Genomic DNA, 15,630 nt, shown 5'->3' with positions numbered 1-15,630 from the left:
ATTGAGTATATATAGGTTATCTTAATATGAGTATAATTTTAATGCATAGAGTATATTTAAGTTATATGCAGCACGAAAGTGTGATTTAAAGTACAATTAATTATGCCTTAAGCATCAATATTTTTAATGATTTTGTTAACATAAGTTGTAAGGTTGATTTTAAGTATCTGAAATTTATTTTTTTTAAATATTTACTATACTTCTATATTAATGAGTGATATTTTTTTCTGATTTTTTCAAGATTTTACTAAAATTCTTGTTTCTATACTTTTAAAAAAATGTTATGTTTCAATTTTATTACAAATTTTCTAAAATTTTGAGGATTTTAAATATACAAATTGGAACAAAAATTACATAATTTTTAAAAATAGAAAGATCTAATTAATTAAAAAACTTTAAAAATTAAAATCATACACAATTCAAACTTTACAAACTAGTAATGTAATTAAACCTTTTATATATAAGTTTTCAAGGAATGGTTAACTTGGAAAATCTGCAAGAAATGGCTTAAGTTTGCATGTGTACATTAATTACCAGATAAATCAGCAAACAACTACAAATAACATGGCATACACCTTCTGCCTGCTTTTTTTTCTTCAACACTATCATTTGTGTGAAATGAAATTATAATTATAAAACATCATAATTGAAAGTAAAAAGAAACTAATATGGGATCTATCAGATTTTGTTTTCTGCTTCCAATTCGCACTAGCTGTGCACTATAAATGTATTTCAATGGTTTTTTTTCTCTTTTTTGGTCATGATATTTCAAGGTTCTTGACGCATGTTTTGAGCTACAAAAGGGAAAGATGAGTGATTCAATTCACTGTAAAATGGGTATTAAAATAAGGGTTAAGGAATATTAATGATCCTAAAACGATGATAATATATATAAAGTAGTGGAATAATTTTTTTATTCTATTGTGTTTCAATCAATTCATTCTATTTTAACAAATTTCATTAAACTCTGTTTCCTTTCATTCAGTTAAACACACACACAGAATTTTGTAAGAGTTGAATTTTGAAAATCTCGGGCACTAGAGAAGTATTCCATTTACCAACAGCCGTGAAAATTCCAAATCTAATTCAAATATTTTATAGTGCAATTGAAAGAAGATCCTTTCGAAGAGTGGCAAATATTTTTGAAATTGATACTTTATTTACTTTTAATTCTTAAAAGTTTCATTTTGCCTTTTATTTAGTTCTTGAATGTATTAATTTACTCATTTTTTAATCTTTTAAGAAACCAATTGGTTCCTGAATGTATTGCTATGTATAATTTGGTCCTTGAATGAATTAACTTTGCTTATATTTATATTTTACTCCTATATTACTTAATTTTTTTGTGAGAAAATTACTAAAGTGTGTTTTAGTTAACACATTTAAAGATTAAATTGTACATAGCAAAACTTTTAGTGATTAAAGATTAACAAAATGCTATGTTTAGGGATCAAATTATATATTTACCATATTCTTATTCTAAGCAGTAAACACCTATTATGTATCTGTTTGCTGATAAATTCATCTAAATATTACCAGTGATATTGGACTTCGGATGGGATTTTTCATTTTACTTTATAGCATCTGAGCCGAACTTCATCGCGTCACCTTTGAATTGATCAGATGACTTGTTATTCAGATAATTTAAGAATGATAACTGTTATTGTGATTAAAGCAGCAATTGGGTCGGCCAATTATTGTCTTGCACAGCAAAGGCAAAACCAATTTGAATAATGTCATAGAATATATGAAACTCATGATCATTTGAAGTCCATACACTAAGTTGAAGAAAGACCCATTACTTCAACACTTAACAATGTCACGAATCAAACATTCCAAAGCAAATAATTGGTTTTTATATCTAAAACACGACCTCATGCTAGAGCCCTTTGGCTTGAAGCAACCACATGGTTATAGAGAGGCTTTGATACTATATCATGAACCAACTATTCAAATGTTTAAGCTATGAAATGAATGCACACGAATGATTTTATATATCAAACAAACAAATCAAGAGACAACTCCCTAGAGCACAGTTTCCTCTGGTATTCATAAATGAAATATTGTGAAGAGCCAGCTGAAATTGTTCTCAAATGAGTTATCATTTTACAGGCAACTATATGACTTGGATTTCACTTCCTTGTCCGGTTCACAATTTTCTGGGAAACACTTGCACTTCTTTTAGACCCTCTGGACAAACTTGATCCTCCATGGCCAACTCTTCTTAATGACCTTCTCTCCGAGCTCCACTTGCCGTTGCCAAGGGCGGCTCGGGCAACACTATCGCTGAATATTTCACGCACCCTCTGAGCCTTAAGAGGTTGCTTATTCAGGTACACCAGTTTTGGAAGAAGGCCACAAACTGCTTTGCTTAGCTGGTCATCACTGATGTTGCTTTGAATGGGATTTCCAAGTAGATTAAGGGCCTGAAGTGAGTTATAATTAGCCACAAGCTGGCCTAATGCTTTTGTTGTTGTGATCTTGTTGAAGCTCAGGTCTAGAACTGTTAGCTTCAATAGCCTGTGTAGCCCCTCAACATCACTTATTTTGTTCCCCACAAGATATAGCTCTTTGATGAGTGTACAACTTGACAACCCTGACGAATCACATAGTGAATAAGTGTCATGTAGAAAACACTTTAAGGAAGGCAAACATATTTGAAATAGATACTAACCTTGTCCAATTCTTGAGATGCGATTGTAACTTAGGTCTAGTACTCGCAGCCGGGTCAATTCTCTGAGACCCTCAAGGGTGCTGATCTTGTTTCTTGACACATTAAGTGTTTGGATACCCTTTGGAAGAAATCCTGTGGATATGTGAACTGCAGATGAATGGGGAAGTGAATCAATCAATAAAATTAGTGATTATTTGGTGTTGCATTCAGAGCTATATTATACTTTCCAAGTTATACCTATGACATTGTTTGACAAGTTGACAGAGCGTAGATTGGATAAGTGTGAAATTGCAGGGATGGTTTTTATACCAATACTTGATATGTGAGCAATAGTTGAAGCTGGATTCAGAGCCTGGACTACACTATTTGCATTCAAAATATCCTTTGAAAGATTGGCATCTTGATTAGTCAACTGAGATCTGGTTCTTGTCATTGATCTACGGGCATCAGGAGAAGGTGGAAAGACAATGCTTCTGGCATTGCCATCATCAAAATCATCTTCAGGAAGTGGTTGCTGAATTTCAAGATTTTTCACCCATGCATCCACTCTGGCAAAAGAGGATGAGTCTGTTGAGAAAGCAATCAATTGGTTTTGGGGACAGAAACCAGAATTTTCATTTTGAACCTCGCTCCCCCTTTGCGTATCAATATTTTTGCTAACGCTGCTTTTGTTAAAGGATTCTATTGTAATTGATTCAGAAGATTTCACATATCTCAATTCCTTGCCTTGTTTTGGTTCAAGAGTGTCTGAAGAGTACCCACATTGACTAATTAAGGCAGGACTAGCAGCAGGAACTAGTGTTGATTTGCTAGAGAGTGTTCTATGTATATTCCTGTGACTCCAAAGGATCATCTTCCACCACAAATTTTTACTTCCTGAAGGGAGTAATCGACTTAAAGAATGCCTTCTCAAAACCACTTTATCAGCACTGTAGTGACTCATTACAGACATGGAGCTTTCAAGATTATCCATTGCTGAAAAACCCTTAAAATCCTCAAAAGACTGTGACTTTGAAGGAAGAAAGTGATAAGTTATCTGTTTAGGCAAATTCATTTTTGCTAGATCAGAGCAGTATCTCTTGAGCTTTGGAGAGGCCCAGAAATCAGCCTTGCCAATCCCAGGATCACTGACATGTCCACTCTGGGTTGTCTCAACACTCTTTTGGCTGTATCTATCACTTTTGTCTTCCAATTCATTGTTGGCTTGGGTTCCACACAAATTGGGATACTTTACCTTTTTATCTGTTGCATCATATCTTTCTTTGCTTGCAACAGCTTCATGGCATTGGAGATCAAAATCAGAGAGTTCCCTCTTGATCAAAGGCAAATCGTCTTTCTCATCTTTCCCTTTATAAGCTTCCTCTACTTCAGTCTTCACAGGACTCTCAAGACTCACAACCTTTGCATTGAGCCTTTGATTTTCCTGGATACCATTGCCTACTGCAACATCAAAAGTGCTTGAATCTAAATCACGTGTCGCTGATGATAATCTTGAAGCTTGTAGTTTGGCAAGTAGAATGTTGAAGTCCTTTTTTGAAGACTTCTCATTCCCCTGAAGAAACATGCAACATTGAGACTAAAACAAGTTAATGACATGGTTTCCAGAAACCCCACAAAACAAAATAAGACATACGCAATACCCAATTGACATTTACCTTGTTTTTCTCCTTCCTTACATGTAAAAGAGAGAAGCACCTAACCATAGCCATCACAGAAGATGAAGCTTGTTCCAAATCCTTTCAGTCCAACCTTCTTTGCCCCTTTTGAATCCTTTGCACTTTGTAAGCAATCCTATTGCCACTCACATCTCTACTAACTCAGCAATTATCACTTTGGATCAGATGTTAGCCATAATCAATGGGAAGGAGCACGACAAGAGATAAGACCCTCTCTGAACAAAAATGTAAACCGGAAATCAAAAGACCAAAGTCTCTTCCGGTTTGTGAATATATCTCTAAAGAGTTGGCCAGAGTTGTAATGATCCTCCTCAAATCTCCCCCAATTGTATTTTCTTCTTTTTTCTCTTGAAATATACCTACCCAGTTGAAGATCAATGATCAAATAAGCAAATATCCCGAATATTCATCAAGAAAATTCAAGGACCAACCCCCATTAACACCCCACCAACAAATTCCAAATTAAAATATCACAATCAAATTACTTCACAAAAAACCATCTCTAGAATTCAACATGGACACAACACACTCTTGAGAAATGTACTATGCATTCAATGATCTTAAACAAAAATGACAAAACAAACAGAAGACATCAATGATTGTTAAATGAGCCAAAAGGGTGACACAAATGCCTCGTAATTCTAAAGCAAAACTCAAACAGACACTGCCCCACGTAAATTGCGGCGGGAATTGCGAGCATTGATGCAGAAAAAGTCGAACCTTTTTAAAAAAAGAACCGTGTCATCTCCGTAAACAAATAATAACTCTATGGGACAGTATCTATGCTTTGAGATGAAAAAGAACTAAAGTATAGAGCGTAAGAGAAATAAGTGAAATTGGGGAGGTTAAGGTTGTGGTTGTATTGTGTGTTGGCATGTGATGTCGTATATGAAATGAATGAGAATGGAAAGAAAAACAAAAGTGAATAAGAGGTAGTTATTGTTAGGAATCAGAAAGAGAAGAGAAAGAGAAGACAAGCACAACCAACACAGTGTCTTTCCACCTGTTAGGTCACGGAACTACGTGTGCTATTCCAATAATTTAGCCAACCTATATATATACCACACACATGTACACCATGCATAAAACAGTACATATTCTATAAAATTATTTTTCTCCAAAAGGCTAAAATTTTCTAGCATTTTTTTTATTTCTGAGTTCTCATGAATAATAAGAAAAGAGGATTCGCCAACAACAATATTGTTGATAAATTTCAAAATCCGATCAAATTTATAAGAATTTAATTAAAATATATTGATAATGTACAAAAATTATATTATTATTTAATTATTAATTATTATATCAGTAAAAATTAATATTTTAATGTTGTAAAAATTAAGATGTCGTGTTATTTATATAAATTTTACACAATTTTTGGTATTAACAGGTATTATTCTACTTTTATAATTTTTCTAAAGTATATGTGTGAATATTCTGTAAAGAAAACTAAACATATTTTATTGAATATTTTAAATTTATTTTATTGCTAGAATATATGAGAGTACTTTAAAAAATTCTATTCTTGAACATAACTGATTAGGGAAATCTGACTCATTGATATCTGAATAAAAGAATGATTATTTAGGAGAAATGTGTGCTCTCTGGAATTACTTGAAAGGAAAATTTAGAAACGCAATGCATATGATTCAATTTCTGCGGATGCGTTGAGAAAATGGTAGACAATGACGATGCTGAATGGAACGCTGGTTTGACAGGCCACAAAAGGAAGGATCTAATCTCAAATTTTCAAGACCTTAGAATTTTGTAATAGTAATACAATTAATTATGCTAAAACTTAAAATGTAAGATAAATAATGATATTCGTTTCTTAAATTAATTTCCAAATAAATCAGTTTCCCTTTGCTTCTCATATCCCTATTCATCTTTTTTTATTCTCTCTGCTAAAATAGGCATAGATTAAGATGATTAATATTTTCTCCATCTCATATTATATCTCTCTTTGTGTATGTTCTACATATAGATACCTTTTTTGGATACGGCTTCTTTAAATTTTTAAGTTTGTCTTAAAATGTTTATGATTTTAAAATCTAAGAAAATTAATTAATTTTATTATTAATAATACCTCATTTATTGGTATCTTACGTAAACACTTAAATGGATTCACAATTATTATATCTTAACTCTTTTGTAATAAGGATATTTTATCAAAGAAAGATATTTTTATAGTAATTTATATAATTAATAATTTTTTAATTAACTGTTGTTTAAAAATATTGACTAAATCATTAACGTAAAATATTGACTAAATCCTTGTTGTGGTCCTTAAAATAGTAAGTGTTATATATTTTTAATTCTTAACATTTTTAAAATATAATGTTATTTGTTGAGTTTTAAGTTTATAAACTTAAACACTAACAGAATTTTGACATATCACATTAAATAACAAGTATGATTAATTATATAGTAAAAATGTTATGATACATGTTTTTAATTCAGTTTAATTCTTGAAATTGTCACTGACAGACATTTTAGTTTTCAAAATTGTCATCGACAAATATTTTAATCTCTAGTTCTTAAAACATTTCATTTATTCATCATTTTTCTTCTTCTTTATCTTTATTCTCCATCACCAAAAACTATTATCGTCAGTCACCATCTGCGTTTTTTATTGGCAACCCAAGTTTATATTTGTTCTAAAACTTGGTCTCTCTATCCCTTCAACTCCCCCTCCCTCCCTCCCCAAACTATTGTTTGATAGTAATTTTCAAGCTCATGGAGTCTAATGATAGGCAACAGCGTGACAACATCAACATCAAAGTTTAAGAAATATGAAAAAAAATGTATATCTTCAATATTTTGAATTAAAGTACTCATGAAAGCGACGGTTGCATGAGGATTAATCGATAACGTACAAAGTAAAATCATGATTTTGTACCGCCACCATTTGAGACAAATAGAAGTACAACTTAGAATAGTCAAATTCAAGATCACTTTCCACCCCTTAATCAAAACTAAGGTTGAATTTTGTCCTAATAGCACCTTAAACAATGCCTTTGCCACCAACAAAGAACGTAAATGTTGTTCGTCAATGGTAGTTTTTAGTGATGGAGAATGAAAAAGAAGGATGGGTAAATGGAATATTTTAAGAACTAGGACTAAAATGTTTGTCAATGACAATTTTAGAAACTAAAATACTTGATGAGTGATAATTTTAATGACTAATATATATATATATATATATATATAACATACATGTCATTTAATATAACATTTCAGTACGTTATTACTGTTTATTAGTAGTGTTTTGATGGAAGGACTTAAATGTCTGACAAAAATAAAAGTAAAAAATAATGTAATATTTTTAAAATTTCAGAGACTAAAATATTTAATGCTTACAATTTTGAGAACCAAAATAAAAATTTAGTCATATAACATTTTATTAAAAATATGACTTTTAATATTACTAATAATCTTTATTGAAAACTCTAATGAAATCCCAACCTTATTTTATATTAGTTGAATAATTAATATTGATTTAGTTGCATTTCTATTTTTTTTCTACTTGTTTATATTTGGAATAAATTTAATCAACTTTTATATTAAAAAAAAGAATACTCTATCTAAGAAATGAGACGATCGAGAAGGTTGCTTTCTTTGACAATTAGTCATGTGTATTTTTTTTATTTAAAATTGACTAAAAAATAAATGAAGTACACTTTATTTATTTATTTACTTTTTAATTACTTGTTTTTTATTAATTTTATTTAAAATTTTAAATAAAAATTTTTACTTAAATTTTTTATTATCTTGTATAATTTTTTATTTTTCATGAATACTTATGTTTTATCCTTATAAAAATTTTCATATTATATTATATGAAGTTTTAAATGATTTTGTACATATGCTTATATTTATAAAAAATGATTAACATATAAAATTTTAAATTTCTTGCAAATATCTATTTATATTTATAAAATTTATAATATTCAATTTTTTATCAACATTATTCTCAATCAATATTCTCAGTATTTATGCACATTTAGTTTTATACAAAAAAAAAAAAAAAAACCTTTCTCGGCTAGAAATTGCTAAGTATATAACTTTCGTCAATTTTTCTCTAAATTTGTATTATTATCAAATACTATTTTTTAAATTTAATTATAACATATTTATTTTTAATATTAATATGTAAAACTATTTTACTCTTCTCTCCGTTGCAGTATATAAAATATGTGTACTTTTTTACGATTACATATTTTTAACATAAAATTATACATATAAATTGTTCAATCCTTTTTAGAAGCTATTTTAAAAATACAAATATATTTACATATAAGTTTTACCATATGATCTTATTTATTTTCTATTTTTTAATTTATATTTTACTTTTAAGAGAATTATCTCTTAAATTTATAATTATTAATATATATTAATAATAAATATTTTCTAAAAAATTTACATTATATGATAAAAATATTATTTTAAATAAATTATATTTTAAAATTATTTAATTTGTTAAATATTTATTATTTTGATGATAATATTTGTATTATAAAATTAAATTAAATTATTTTTAAAAAAAATATAATTAAAAATAATTTTATTACACATGCTTTTATATATACTTATTTGAAAAAGATAAATGTTTATTTTTTAATTATTAAATTATATATATACCCGTGAATTTAACGGATTATTAACTAGGATTCTAATAAATATGTGAAAATAATTTTATAAAAGAGAGGAAACAACATCTGTAGAAATGACACATGGTGAATTCTACATACAATAGTATTATTATTATATACTGTATACTACGTATTAAATTGATGTTAGATATTAGACTCTCATATTACATTGAAAACTCTGGTTAAAAATTTTGCATATTCAATTTATTTATTTTTTTTGAAAAAAAGTCTTAATTTTATAATTGGATTTAGCTTTGCACCGAAAATGAATCAAGTAGTCAACGAATATTGACCAGAAAAATATACGGTGAGAATTCAATAAATATACATTTTTATTTATTCTTTTTTCTTTTCTTCCTAACTTGCTAAGTAAATTATTAGGTGGAGAAAATCATAATAAGAAAATTTTGAAACTATGTAGATGTTAAGAAAAATACTTTTGTACAAGTTTTTCAAAGTTCTGAAAAAGAAATTGATCATTTCTAAAAAGATATATAACAAATATGAAATGCATTTATGTGCGAGTGTGATAGAAAAAAGTCTATTAAATACTCACTTTTTTTTTCTTATGATAATTTGATAAAATAATTTAGCAGTAATATATGAAAAAAAAAATTATTGAAAGAGTCTATACCCGTTTTAGCAATCTTTTCGCTTCAAAAGAAAAGTCTTCAACTGTCAATTGAAGGACACTCTTGATGTAAAACGAAATAAACTTAAATAAGAAATTTTAGAATTATAAAAAACACTAAATGACAGTACATAAATATTTTTTATAAAAATCTTTGCAGTTATATTCTACAAGAAATTTTCATTTCACAATAAAAAAATAAACTCAAATTTCTTTTTTCTCATTACTCATTTTAAGTATGAGACTGATCTTTATCACTAGAGTCACTATATTTGTACGAGGAAAAAAAATATGAAATAAATAAATTGAGTATAAAAAATAGAAGAAAAATGAATAAGTTCTTATGTCATTTTAATTGAGATAATTAAGAAAATTTTTTAAAAATTATGTTATTACTATTTTCTTTTAAATTATCTGTCATTTCCTACAAACCATCTATCATTTAAGATAACACACATATTTCTAAAAATTATTGAATTTTATTATAACATTTTTTTTTATTAAAATACTCTTATTAAGAGTATTAGAGTATAAACGTAATTATTTAAAAATATTTATTAATTTGGGATTTATGTTCTTAGGACCCTCTAACCTCCATCCATTCATTCAATTGAAGACTTATTGCTGTAACTCCAAAAATATCATTAATTATTAATTAATTAACAACGACCAACAACTCGTCTCAAAATACATTAATTAAAGGGGACAGCTGAGCCCTATATTTATATTTTTATATATGTTTATAAATTTACAATAAATAATTTTATTATTTATTGTATTTTATTTTTTTAAATAATCATATGAAAAATATCATCATATTTTTTGTTTCTTTTCATTTATCTATTTTTTAAAAAATATTTTTACTTTACTGTTTATTTATAAGTTTAAAAATATTTTTTTTTATGTTTAAAGTATCTCCTTATTTCTACTTAATTCTCCAATATTTTACTCAGTTGTGAAGAAAAAAAATTGTAGATATCATTTTAGAAAGTTGACAATAATTTTGATATAAAACAAAGATAATGAATACATTCGTTAGCCTGTGTATTATAATTTTAATTGGATAATAGAAAGAATAGGAGGTAGTAATGCATAATTTTTAGTACTAAATAAAATTAATATAGGTTTTAGTGAATAACAAACGTGATTTATTAAATAAAGGTGACATATACATTATTTTTATTAATTAATTGCATATGGATGCTATCTATTAATAATAAGGGATTTACTAAAAGTTTTTCAGATGCACTAATTAATAGTATAAATATTTTTTATATGGTGTATTATTATATTAATGAAAATTTTTAATTTTTATAATTATTAATTTTAAAAAATTATTCATCATAAATTTTAATTTATTGATAGTGTAGAAACATTTATATCAACAGATATATTAAAATTAAACTTTTCATAACATTTAAAATATTCAATAGCCTTTAAATTTATATATAAAATTTTAAATAATTATCAATGGATAAAATAATTTTAATCTAATTAATTTTTTTTGTCAACATGTATCATTTATTGATCGATAAATGTGATAATCCAATTAATTTATTGAAATATAGAATTTAAATTTTAAACTTTAAGTTTAACTTATTGACTTTGAAATTTTTTGGCCTATTTTATTTAAATATTTTCTCAACTAATTTTTTATTGACTAATTCTATTTAAGTTTAAAATATATGTTTACCTTGCACTTGAGTTTATATTTTAAAACCCATATAGGAAGTAAATTCAGCCTTGAGTAATTCATTTTGTGACCTCTTATCATTTGTCAGCGAGTTGTGATATGTAGGACAAGAAAATTTTGTAATTTATTTTAAAAGTCAAACATATAAAATTATTAATTTTAAAATTTAATAAATGAATATTTAATTAATAAATACATTTTTATCTTTAACTCCTCGATTGTCGTCAACTTTTATTATTAATGCAATCAAATGTGTTTGTTTATCTATTTTTTTACTCAATAAGAATAAGTATAAAAAGGATCTTAGAATGTCTAGAGTTTATTTATTTTAATAAAAAAAATAATTTACGAAATCTTATCATGACAATGGAGAAACATGTACAGAGGGCAGTGATTTACATAAATTTAGAATTATTTATAGTTACTAGTTTATAATTTATGCAATACATAAAAATTTTATTTTATCATATAATAATATTAATAATAAGAAGAATATAATTATTTAAACTATTTAATTTTTAAAAAGTTATTTTAAAATAACTCTATAACTACAAATAATATATATCAAAATAATAAAATTATAATAATTTTAAAATTAATTTATTTTAAAATAACATAAATAATATATTAAATATTATAAATTTTATATAGACAAAGATATTGGTAGGAAATTTAAAATTTTATATAAAATATTAAAATAAATTTTATAAATATAAAAATAAAGATTCACAATCAAGAAAGTTTACAGCTATTTTTGCAGTTTTTGTAATTAATATATTAGATTAAGTTAAAGTCACAAATAGAAATGGTGGCTATCAAGTTATGAAATCCAATATTTATATTTTATTTATCAATTTATTTCTAAAATTATTATTATATTTCATTGTAAAGCTTGTAAAAGGCCAAAGTCTTAGAGTAAAACTCTTTTGTGGTGTATGAGTTTGTCATAATAGTGCTTGAATATCATTAAATTAGTATCAAAGCTTGTTAGATCTTGATTGGATATTGTAAACATGAGAAAGTGTCATCAGACTAAAAAACAAATATATCTTAGATTCAACTTAAAATTAAGAGTGAAAGATGTCAACTAATTTTAATATTGGATGGTCGGTCTAAATTTGATAAAAAATTTAATTATAATTATTGAAAACTTTTAATATTTACTCATTTAAAAGTTTACAATATTTGAAACTTTATTGAACTGAGTTAATAATAAGAGTCGATGATGCAACTCAAAGGAAAGATTAATTGGTGTTTTTCTAAATTTACCAATGTATAGATTACTCAATTTTTGCCAAATTAACAAATGTTAAAATTGCTAAAGAAGAATAAAACATTTTGAAGTTATCATATATTGAAGTGGAGAAAGCCCAAAAATTTAAATTATAATCTTTGTATAGAGAATACAAAAAATATGAGATGTCTAACTCAAAAAGTGTTGAATAATAATTTTATAGTGTTACAAATCTTGTCAATAAGATGAAGGTATAAAGATATGAGATTACTGAAAGTAAGTTGGTGAAAAAAAATTCTTTGAACTATGCCAATCAAGTTTGATCATGTAATGACTACAACAATTGAGTTTCACGATACAAATATCATGACAATTGTAAAATTGCATAGAAGCATCAAAAGTCATATGAGCAAAATTTTAGTGAGGACGAAGGAAGTAAATCAAGAAGCTTAAAGAGTTAAGTGAACCTCAACAATAAATTTGAAACTAGTCAAAATGTTGAAAGTTTTAAAACAATAATAATACATCATATAATATTAATTATTAACTAACTTTAATCCTTAAAATTCTTAGAGTTCATGGAAAAAACTTTAATAAAAAATCAATCCTTCACAGATAATCATAAATTTACAACCAATACTCTAATAGTAACTTTTAGATTTTATTCTGTTATGTAATATCTAGCTTTGATCTCACCATTATGAAATTATTATTCCTATTGATTTTAAATTATGTGGTTCTCACAATAATATATAATTATCATATAATCAAATGTTTAAAAGTATTAATTTGAATACATTATTTTTTAATGTTACATTTTTTTAATATATTAAATTATGTAATTTTATAATAATATATAGTTATCATATAATCAATTATTTAGATAACATTAGTTTGAATTCATTGTTCTTTGACATTACTTTCTTTTTTATGTTATTGATTATTAATAATTAAATTTTACACTATAAAATAAAAGTATTATTTTAAAATAAATTATATTTTTAAATTATTAAATTTCAATCATTTTAGAATAATTTTGTGGTTGAAGAATTAAATTAAAATATTTTTTAAAATTATTTAAAATTTTCATCATATCAATATAAAATCATTTAAAAATATAAAATTTTATTTAATTATTAAATTATATATATTTAAAAAATAAAATAATTGTAAATTAGAAAGATTACTAAACTAATAATAAAAGATATTATTAATTCTAAAAGCTGAAATAATAATAATAATAATAATAATATTTAATTAAAAAATATTTATTATATTTTTAGAACAAAATTTCAAATAATAATCCTCCTTCTAGAATGATTGAATCGCTTACATTTAGGTGTGCAATTATTCAATTGGTTGAAACATGACATCGCCAACGATTGTAACCTGTCGGAATAATAATAAAAATCTTGCCAACTCCACGTTGTCAGCTTTTCGAAATTATTGGCTGAAAACTACATAAAGTTAGAAGCAGCAAAACTGTTGTGCAAATCTAGTATGCTATTTTTCGTTTTTTTAATTCATCTTAAAATGTTGTTATTTAAAAAATTAAGTTCATATCAATTATTTCTTTTACTGATACTTTTTTTTTTATAGTATCTCATCTAGTATTTAATTTTTTTGGTGTTTTATTTGTCTACATAAGAAGATATATACAAATTAAAAAATATATAATTTTAATATACCGTCAATATAACTTTTTTTATATAATTAATCAATTAAAATATACTATAAATATAATTTTATACTATTTTTTATTAAAATTCATAATTTATGTTGATACGTCGATTCATTACTGAGTTGAAATATAAAATTTGTTACATTGTCGGTATTTTAATTAAATTTTAAAAATATAATTAATATTTTTTATGTTAAAAAATTAGTTTTTAATGAAATTTATTGATATTTTTATTTATAATAAATATATAAAGTAAAGTATTTAAAAATTAAGTAAAAATAGAGAAATAATTAAATAATAATAATTAATATTATTTAAAACTTTTAAGAAGTCATTTTCTTAAAAATAAATAAATAAGAAACAGAGAAAGTTATCGTTTGTTTTTTCTTTGTCAACAGAAACAGAAAGTGAATGGATAAAAACATAGTTAATGGGCTCTAAAATTGAAAGACATAATCAATACTATATGGGCTAGGTAGCTTTTTGTTTCTTAATGACCTAAGCAATTTGGATTGGTTTAAATCTATCTTAGCCTTCAACAAAAACAAAATCCTTCTGAGGCCTCCTTTAATACCATTGGATCCTCTGCAATTAAATTTTTCATATTCATTCCTGCATTCATTATCCAATAGTTCATTTTTTATATATTTTATTAAGTTTTAAATTTTAAAAAAAATTGATAGATATTCATCTTTTTTTTTTCCTCCGACTGCAAAGGATCTATACTCCAAATACATATTGAACATTTTGAACAAGTTTTATAACTATCATCAATTTTCAAGCTTTCAACTTTTGTATTTTAGAGAATTTAAATTATGGCGACTATTTCAATTTTGAACCTTATTTTACATGACCATGTGAGGTTTTAATTCAAATTATCATTCTTGTACAACCAAGTATTCTTCACTTAAATCATTTAACATTTACTATAAAAAAAATTGAAGCTTTAAACTTATGATCAATGTTGATATAGGATCATCAAGACAAAAGAGATATCTTTAAAATGTCCTAGTCTTTGTCGTGTAAAGAAGAAAGATCCCCAGAAGATATTATCATCAAACCCCCATTATTACATAAAATGGTTTTCTCAGTGGTCAAAGAAACCTATATTAGCAATTGTAACCAGCAATATGTGAGTTAATAAAGAGTAGAACACCTATGTTTAACAGTAAAATCGCTAAAACAGTGAATCTATGTAAGTAGTTCCATGAAGTAACTGCTAATGCCTAATATAGCTCTTTCTTTCTGAATTTGGGAAGAGAAAGCTATACTAAAAATGAGTAAGATGATGGGCAGTTTAAAAGAATGCTCTCTCTCTCTCTCTCTCGCCATTTTCTTTGCAAAGTGGAACTGAATTTTTCAGAAACTGAAAATTTTAGTGAATTCTATCCG

General features: G+C 25.6%; 1 protein-coding gene across 2 annotated transcripts; it reads right to left on the bottom strand.

Annotated features, from left to right (window-relative positions):
• Positions 1-1,799: 1,799 nt before the first annotated feature.
• Positions 1,800-5,250, bottom strand: LOC113847396. 2 transcript variants are annotated; one of them, XM_027476485.1, is made up of 5 exons: positions 5,071-5,121; positions 4,330-4,709; positions 2,912-4,226; positions 2,675-2,821; positions 1,800-2,596 (listed from the first exon to the last, which is right to left on the bottom strand). In XM_027476485.1, the coding sequence occupies exons 2-5, from the start codon at positions 4,381-4,383 to the stop codon at positions 2,133-2,135; spliced, it is 1,980 nt and encodes a 659-aa protein (XP_027332286.1). In that variant the 5' UTR covers positions 4,384-4,709; positions 5,071-5,121; the 3' UTR covers positions 1,800-2,132. The 2 variants fall into 2 exon arrangements, with proteins under 2 accessions (XP_027332286.1, XP_027332284.1); XM_027476483.1 differs by having other exon boundaries at positions 2,912-4,250; positions 4,330-5,250.
• Between the last annotated feature and the right edge of the window lie 10,380 nt (positions 5,251-15,630).

This window comes from Abrus precatorius, unplaced genomic scaffold (assembly GCF_003935025.1).
Source record: "Abrus precatorius isolate BTA unplaced genomic scaffold, Abrus_2018 Scaffold8, whole genome shotgun sequence".
NCBI classification, from domain to species: Eukaryota; Viridiplantae; Streptophyta; class Magnoliopsida; order Fabales; family Fabaceae; genus Abrus; species Abrus precatorius.
The sequence above is the reverse complement of the archived record's forward strand: the minus strand, read 5'-3'. Positions and strand labels throughout refer to the sequence as shown.

Bases quoted from the DNA above. Each gene is read 5' to 3' on its own strand.
- LOC113847396 (XM_027476483.1), bottom strand. From the start codon at position 4,383: ATGGCTATGGTTAGGTGCTTCTCTCTTTTACATGTAAGGAAGGAGAAA. The intron at 4,251-4,329 runs GTAAATGTCAAT...AACTTGTTTTAG, and splicing joins TAAGGAAGGAGAAAAACAAG to TCTCAATGTTGCATGTTTCT. The intron at 2,597-2,674 runs GTTAGTATCTAT...GTGATTCGTCAG, and splicing joins CATCTCAAGAATTGGACAAG to GGTTGTCAAGTTGTACACTC.